Here is an 8021-nt window from a genome sequence, read left to right on the forward strand (position 1 = left end):
TCATGGACCATGTTAAATCCGGCCCATTTGTGCCCATCATAATTTGAAAACTATAAGCTTCTCTAATATAGTCCAAACGTTTAATCACTCTTTTAATTTACAAATTATAAGGTATTTTATATACACACGAGAAACATAAGGTATTTATATACTTAAGAGAATTCTATTTGAATTGAATATAATATGTTAGTCCTAAATTTTATGTAATGTTATTAATATTTACTTAATTTATTTTAAAATTTCAAACAGAATATAATAAATTTTAAAGATTTTAGAAAAAATATATGATTTATTATTTTAAATTATTGTCATATAATGGGATTAAATTAGAATACTAATATACAAAAAAGAAACCAAGACACGGTTGTTAAAATAGATTATTGGTATATTATTCACTTAAGAATACAAAAAAGAAAAAGAATTTAATGAATAAATAAATAAATAAATTAGCTGCTGCAGCATTCTTCGTTTCGGGTGAAAAAATTTTCCCGAAAACGGAACGCCAGTCTACTCTTTCTATTAGCTTTATCACTGGTTAATTCTAGGTCAACAATATCGCAGTAACTGAATCAACATGACGCTAATATCATCACACGAGCCTCGCGAAACCGAGAGATCGACGAGTTTTCTGCAAGCAAATAATGGTGCTGGTTTCTCAGTTTCGACGCAGAGAGGACGAGCAATGTCGACTGCTTCCTGGTTACTAACCTTATCCCATAATCCATCAGATGCTAAGATCAAGAATTCGTGTTCAGATTTCAGGCTAATGATTTTGGATTCTGGTTCTGCAGTTACCCACTGTTTAAGATGTTTGTCTCCGATCCCTCTAGACACCGCTAGAGACCCTTGAATTCTCCAAACACCATGACATAAATCCACAAAACCACCCTGCAATTCACACAATTCAAATTAGCCATTCACCCTTCAATTCGATTCAAATCTAGAACCAACAGAAACAAGTGAAGACGGATTTTTCATTCTTACCATGTTCTCAATTCTTGCTCTTTCATCTTCCCTCGAGGGCTTATGGTCAGAAGTTAAGGCCTCGGCGACCCCTCCTCGGCTCATTACAGCGCGACAATCGCCGGCGTTGGAGACGATGAGGTTTCCGTTCCGGATCAAGGCGGTGACACAACATGCTCCACCACGAATGTCCTCTTTTAAGAACTCTCCGTCTGTGATTAAATAGCCATGTTTTATTGCTTCTTCAATTTCTTCTTCTTCCCTCTTTGCAACTTCATCTAATATGTTCTTTTCCAAGTTACCAGCTGCGAATTCAGCTGCCTTGGCACCTCCATGCCCATCAAAAACTCCAAAGAAGGCCTGTGAATAGGACACGAAACCCCCATGTTAGGATACTTTTCTTCTTCATTCAAAATAAATTAAGGGAATTGCGTAAAATCATATTCGGTAATAACCTTTTCTATTTTCGATGATTTTGTGATAAATGAGAAGTAAATTGTTGCTGGGAAATATATAAATTAAATTCTTATAGTTTTTCTACGTTAGAGATTTGAATTCCCTCACAACCTAATTTCAAAAATCATTTTGATTCAAAATAAAAAAATTTAAGACAAGGAGGGAAAAAGGGAGCAATACCTGTTTAGGGTCACCTTGAAGATTAAGAACAGCAGAGTAACGGTCTTCCATGGCCTCTCTCCTCCCTCTCTTGCAATAAACAGAGTACCCATCTCCCTCTCTCTCGATCTCTCTTCTTCCCTCCATCGGCGTTGTCACCGGAGCCACGAAACTCATCGATGCCACCGGAATATTCAGCCTCGCCGGCCGCTTCCTCTTTAAAATCGTCGCCGCCGACTGACCCGACACTGAGGACGACGAAGAAGGCGATAGCGACTGTGAAGAAGAAATGAGCCCAGTCGGCGGTTTCTGGAGACGGAAACGAAAGGGCGATGAAGGAGATGAAGCGGAAGGAGAAGCAGGAGAAGATGAGGAGGCGGACCTGAGGTGGGTTGGCAACTTCAAGGTCAGGGATTCATGGGAAGGAGAGATGATTGATGTTTTGTTGCAGAAGATAGATGAAGATGGAGAGAAAACAGGGGAATTAGAAAGGGCAACTGAACAGGACATGGTTGATTTTTCCTGTTTCTTAATTTTTCGGATTTCGAAATCAAAAAATCGTATTTTTGTTCTGGGTTTTGCTGGATTTTATTTTTCTCCTTCGCAACGTTCGGATTCTGAGTTTTTATATATAAATTGTGATGATGATGAAGGTGTTTATTTGTTTTTTGTTGCAGAGGGAGGAGATATTTAAATGCTGTTAGGTGTTGCTTAGAGAAGAAGAAGGAAAGCGGAAGTCCGCTACTACCGTGTCTGTAGAGAGCGTGGGTTTACTGATTTCGGGCACTTTTCCCGCTTTGACCAATTTGCCCTTGTACCGAATATTATTTTATAGAGAAATAACAAAATTTATTTAAGGAACCGAGTTTTTGTTTTCCTTTTCTGATTGATTTTCTTACAACTATTAAAATTTTAATTAATTAATTATTATTATTATTAGTAAAAAATTATTTCACATTTTTATTCTACTAATTTTTAATTAATAAATGAACCTTCCATTCAAGTAAGTCTAAACACTAATTTTAATATTTGGAGTTTAGAACACGTGTTAGTTTAAGTATTTGTGATATTTTGAATAATTAAAATATGTACATAAAATATTAAAATAAATAATTTATAATATTTAATTCAATATATTTTTTAAAAAATAGTGATAACCTCTAACCAATTGTATTACTTAATTTAAACAAATAAAAAAGAAAAGGGCAAATATGTCTTTTGTTAATGGAGAAGGGAAAAATAGTGAATTGGTTGTTAATAAAACCATAAAATATATAATTAAAAAATCAAAACACACGTTTATAGTTAGCACAGGGGGACAGACAGAGCAGTGTGTATGCTGTGTGTACAACTGTAGTCTATTTGTTGACTCCTCAGGTGAGAGCGTAGGTGGGGCCCAACACAACCACCAGTCACTTCCTGATTGGATAGAAGAATTTCTGGGAAGTTACCGTTGCGGATACGCGTGTAGTTCTATTGGCTGGACAGCAAGAACCGTTGCCATTTACAATTTGATTTCACTAAAGACAAAAATATTCGTCTCCACTTTTCTTTTTCTTTTTTTTTTTTTAAATAAAAAAGAAAAATGTGTATTACCATTCAATTTTATTTCCATCAAATTATATACACAAAAAATTTAGACTGTTAGACAACCAAGTATAATATGAACATATTGATCCAAGTATAATATGTAATAAGTAATAGTTATTTATCAAAATTTATGATAGATATGTGACTTATTCAATTATTATATAAATCTAATTTTTTAATCCATTTCTAACAAAATATATTAAAATAATTTCATTTTTTATGCAAATTTCATATTCCGATTAAATTTTTATTTATATCATTATAAATTTTTTTATTAAAATTACATTATGCACTCGTGATATAACAAAATTATAGTTTATTATATTTATCACAAAACCTCTTCTGCTTTATTATTGTAAGGTGATGCTACAACTTCACGTAATATGAATATAACTAATATCAGCATATTTTACAATTTTATTGACTTTTTTTTCTAAAAAAATAAACTAATAAACTTAATCTATAAGACTAATTTTCAAATGTGAATCATACCCTCGTTTTCTGCATGCTATGGTGTTTTTGATCCACGTACATGATTTTTTATTCAACTAAAAATTAAAAAAAAACAAACAAAAAGGCACATGTCTTTATTTTCATAATATAATAATAAAGTAAATAATATGTATTATTAGTTTTTAAAATGAGACAATTATCAATAAGTGAATACAGAAGCATCCAAGAAGGTCGCTTATTTTATAATTACTAATTGCTTCTTCAACATTTTTCTTACGTGGTCCAACCTTTTACTTACTAAGGGACTTAAACTTGGACAAGACCACGTCTATAATCATGGGCATTCAGAGTCTAGTCTTCATTTTAGGAATAAGGGTACTCCTTTTTTCATGTTTCCACTTAATTATTTATTTTACTTATTCTATAAGAACAAGATAATTTTAATCATAATTTTTAGAAAATAGGACTTGACCCATAAACTTTTCATATTTCTTGTAAATTATCATGACTTGTTTAATTTCTAAGACTGTAAGATCAATGGTTGAGTTTCTTTTCGTATATTTATTTTGTTGAAACATGTTCAGCCCAAACCCACAAAAGATGAGCCCTCAGGGTAAGTGTGCAAGCCAGATGGGTTGCTGTAACTCGTAAGAGGATCTGTATTCCAAATCGTACGTATATATGTATATATGTATTCATTAGGGTTTAAAGAGGAAAAGATTATATGTAAATATAACCTAAATATAAATAATCAGATACTGAAATGTTAGAGTAATAGAGGTGTCATGTCTTATTCGATGTTGAATAGATAGTAGATAAATATAACATTGTGAATTGACATGTGAGGTGGTTGTCGGTTTGGCGAACTCTACCGTGAGGGGTAGAATTGTTGAATTTTGGATTCCCTGCTATATTAAAAAAACTCAAATACTTTTGAACCCACTTATTTTTTGGCCTATTACTCTTATTAGTATTTTTTTTTTTTGAGTATAACACTTTAACCCTAAGAAATATTATAAAAATAAATTTTTAACTACCAAAATAAAAAGTGAACAAAAAAAGGAATTTTTGTTAGAAAATTATATCCAATGTGTTTTGTTTCTTCCTACGATTAAATGGTGGTCTTTTGTCGGATCAAACTGAAATTTGATGGATATTTAGAAGACTCATTGTTCTTTATTCTGAACGGTGAATATCGATTTTCAACAGTTGAATTTTATGTACTTTCAGTTCGAAATTACTGTTTACGTTTTTTTTTCCTTACACCGACCAAATTGATTTTCTCCGACGATCGAACAGTCATTTGTGGTCTGATGAGGCTAAAATTTGATGAGCATATTCGAGATAAATTATTCTTTAATCTGAACGATGAAGATCTAATTTGAACAATCAGAATGCATCCGTTTTGCATGAACATTAGCTGCTTTGGTGATATTTCTCCATTCCCTTATTTATTTCTTATTATTTAGTTGATTTGTTATTGAGTATTTGTTTAAGAATTATAGTGGTTGCTTATTGTTACTGTAATGTCTTTCATATTGAATGAGTTTTTCACGTAAAAAATTTTAGTATTTTTATGTGATTATTTTTGAATATCTTGAGACAGATTTTATCATATTTATTTTTAATTAAATTTTTACTTAGTTTTTACTACTCATAAATTCATTCAAGTACTTCCCTACAATGTTAGAGTAACAGAGACGTCAGAAGACGTATCTTTTTCAATGTTGAATAGATGGTAGATAAATATAACACTGTGAATTGACATCATTTATGTGAATGGAGTTAGATGCTAACAAGACCAAGCTTGCATATTAGCTATTACAAGTATGTGACTAATTGGAAGAAAAAGAAACTATGAACGTAAACTATCTAGTTATTTGAACATAAATAATAAACAAAGGCGTTTAGATTATATCTTATCAAGTTATTGCATCAGTTTGTGACCCATCTACTTTTTATTTTCTTCCTATTTACTTTTCTACCTTCTTTAGATCCTTTATTCGTCCACTACCCTCCCCCCTCCCCCAGATTCCTTTTTCTTTTTCATTCACGCCCCCTATGCTTTTGTTTTTACTAAAAATTTATTATTTTTTGCAAATGGATCTGCGGGTTCACCAATCATTGATGGCTCTAAAACCGCTAAGCCTACGATTAGATGCAATAGTACCGAGAATTACGACTGGGAAAAATATATAAAAGATCATTGGGCCATGCGGGTTCCCCATAATAATTATGACCCAGACCTTTAGCTCTTAATACAGGATCATTCAAGCCAGGTTTTTTTGTTATTGGGATTTATGTTTTTGTTTTTTGATTAATAATAAATTTCCAAAAAAATCACATAAAAAATTAAGAACATATTTTTTTGAAATATTTTAGTTTTTATTAAATTCACAAAAAATTAGAATATAAAAAAGTATATATTAGCTTACCGATTAATAAAAATTAATTTAAACTCATTTACTATATATATATATAATTGATTTTAATCCAGACCAATTTCTAATTTCTTCGTCAACATTTTTCTTAGACGGTTCAAGCTTTTACTTCCCAATGATTTTGTAGTACAATGGACAACACAAGGTCTATAATCTTGGGCATTCAGGGATCTAGTCTTTATTTAAGCAATTACTCACCCATGGGCATTAAATTTTTCATGTTTCAAAATTATTATAACCGTATTCCTAACTAATAAAAATAATTAGTTATTATACTAGAATGAGAGAATTTTAATCCTACCTTTAATAAAATAGGACCTAGCCCAGAAACCTTCCAAAGGCTGGGCTGAAACGGTTTTAGAGAGAAACACGGCCTTACTGCCAGTAGAACAAGCTGGCTGTCGGTCATGATCTCAACTTAGGCTGATTGCTGGATAATAAATTGCGACTTTTATGTTTAAATATACTTTTGATGCAATTCATTGGATATATTGTTCGAATTTTAACAAATTATGGCTTGTTTAATTTCCACGACTACAAGATCAATCAATGATCGAGTTCATTTTGGTTTGTTTTAATTTAATCCTTTGAATTTGATTGAGCATTTCTCCAATCAGAATAATTCTTTAAATCTTCAATTGATCGAAAAATGTAAATACTTCTGTGTACATACTAATTCATGGAAACACAGGAGAATATTACGGATAATTCACAATACATTGTTCACCAAATATGATTTAATCGAGTGGAGGTCTAACTACTTTGAAATTAGATAAAACAATGTCGTTCTCCGACGTCCAAACTCAGCATTTTATTGAAGAGACGGATAGCGAGGAGAACAATCATTTAGGCTTCGCATAACCGTTTTGCCTCGCATGAATTATTTGATAAATGCAGGCTTGAGAAATTAGAGCAAAGCCAAAAATCTTTTAAAAACGAAATATCAACAGAGAAATAATAGGTTTAAAAAAATTGGGAGTAGCTATTAATCAACTCAGTCCCTTAGATGTTCTTTAGAATTGCGATCATGACCGCAAATCATTACAGGTCTGTATATAGCTCATCACCGTCGATTTAATATATTCCCTGATCGGAAAGTGGAAAAACTAGTAGAAATTTTCAAAAATCAATAAATTTAATTAATGAAATGTAGCTGCTCAAGTGTACTCCCAAATCAACACGATGAAAGGCTGAGGAAGTGATAATTAGAAAGCAACACGATTAATTTGGCTTCAAGGGAACGAGTCATATGGGAACTGAGAGAATCCTCACTGACCAGATAGTGAAGCGCTTGAATTAAGATTTTAAAAGAAAAAACAAAAATACTGTAAATTATTGAGAAATTGTATCTACAGAAAGTGTATCTTCACGATAGACAGCAAAGAAACAAAGAGAATAAGAAAGATACCGAATAATCAACGGATCTGATTCTGAGGCCGACGTACATAAGCTATTTCCGCAACGATAGACTGTGCCCGATGGGAGAAGGAGAACGATAGAAAAGAAATAGGGTTTTCTAGAATGTGAATTTGTAGAGGAGCTGAGGGGTTTATATAGGGGTTTTGGGATGAATCTAGGGTTTGGGAGTGACAAGTGATGGGCCGGGTTAGTAGAAAGAGTAACGGGTATTTTTAAAAACTGGGCTGGGCTTTCGAATGGGTTGGACTCTTTGTTTACTCTCTTTTTTCTTCACGTATTGTTTTTGTCTTTTTTTTTAAAAAATATATATTTTGAGTTTTATTTTGTGATTGTCTTTTTATTGGACTAAAGGGGAAATGATTAAAGAGATAAAATTGTGAAAAAATTGAATTAATTCAGATTAAAAAAAAACATATACTTCGTTTGTGGATAGATGAATATTATTTATTTTTTAAAATGAAAAAGATGATATCAAAGGCAAATATATGAAACTGTATATAATTTTAAATTTTATTATAATACTAACTTTTGGTAAATCAT

The 8021-nt window shown here is 31.8% G+C and overlaps 1 protein-coding gene, 1 long non-coding RNA gene and 2 other non-coding genes across 4 annotated transcripts; all 4 read right to left on the minus strand.

The window, feature by feature from the left end:
• Positions 1-364: 364 nt before the first annotated feature.
• LOC110823860 (putative protein phosphatase 2C 25) lies at positions 365-2232 on the minus strand. The gene is made up of 3 exons (XM_022054353.2): positions 1600-2232; positions 985-1323; positions 365-888 (listed from the first exon to the last, which is right to left on the minus strand). The coding sequence occupies exons 1-3, from the start codon at positions 2086-2088 to the stop codon at positions 547-549; spliced, it is 1170 nt and encodes a 389-aa protein (XP_021910045.1). The 5' UTR covers positions 2089-2232; the 3' UTR covers positions 365-546.
• A 4443-nt stretch (positions 2233-6675) lies between these two features.
• On the minus strand, positions 6676-7583 carry LOC110823584 (uncharacterized). Its single transcript, XR_002541437.2, has 2 exons — positions 7471-7583; positions 6676-7352 (listed from the first exon to the last, which is right to left on the minus strand). It is a non-coding gene; the product is annotated as an uncharacterized LOC110823584 (long non-coding RNA).
• LOC148268984 (small nucleolar RNA snoR136) lies at positions 6841-6984 on the minus strand. The gene has a single exon (XR_015817448.1). It is a non-coding gene; the product is annotated as a small nucleolar RNA snoR136 (small nucleolar RNA).
• LOC148268985 (small nucleolar RNA SNORD25) lies at positions 7051-7136 on the minus strand. Its single transcript, XR_015817452.1, has one exon. It is a non-coding gene; the product is annotated as a small nucleolar RNA SNORD25 (small nucleolar RNA).
• Positions 7584-8021: the final 438 nt, after the last annotated feature.

Source organism: Carica papaya, chromosome 2 (genome assembly GCF_054855325.1).
Source record: "Carica papaya isolate Zhongbai chromosome 2, ASM5485532v1, whole genome shotgun sequence".
NCBI lineage: Eukaryota > Viridiplantae > Streptophyta > Magnoliopsida > Brassicales > Caricaceae > Carica > Carica papaya.

What these genes read in the sequence shown, in the direction of transcription:
- LOC110823860 (XM_022054353.2), bottom strand. Translation starts at nt 2,088, where the DNA reads ATGTCCTGTTCAGTTGCCCTTTCTAATTCCCCTGTTTTCTCTCCATCT. An exon ending in TTCAAGGTGACCCTAAACAG is followed by an intron (nt 1,324 to 1,599) that starts GTATTGCTCCCT and finishes TCCTATTCACAG; the next exon opens with GCCTTCTTTGGAGTTTTTGA. An exon ending in GAGCAAGAATTGAGAACATG is followed by an intron (nt 889 to 984) that starts GTAAGAATGAAA and finishes TGTGAATTGCAG; the next exon opens with GGTGGTTTTGTGGATTTATG.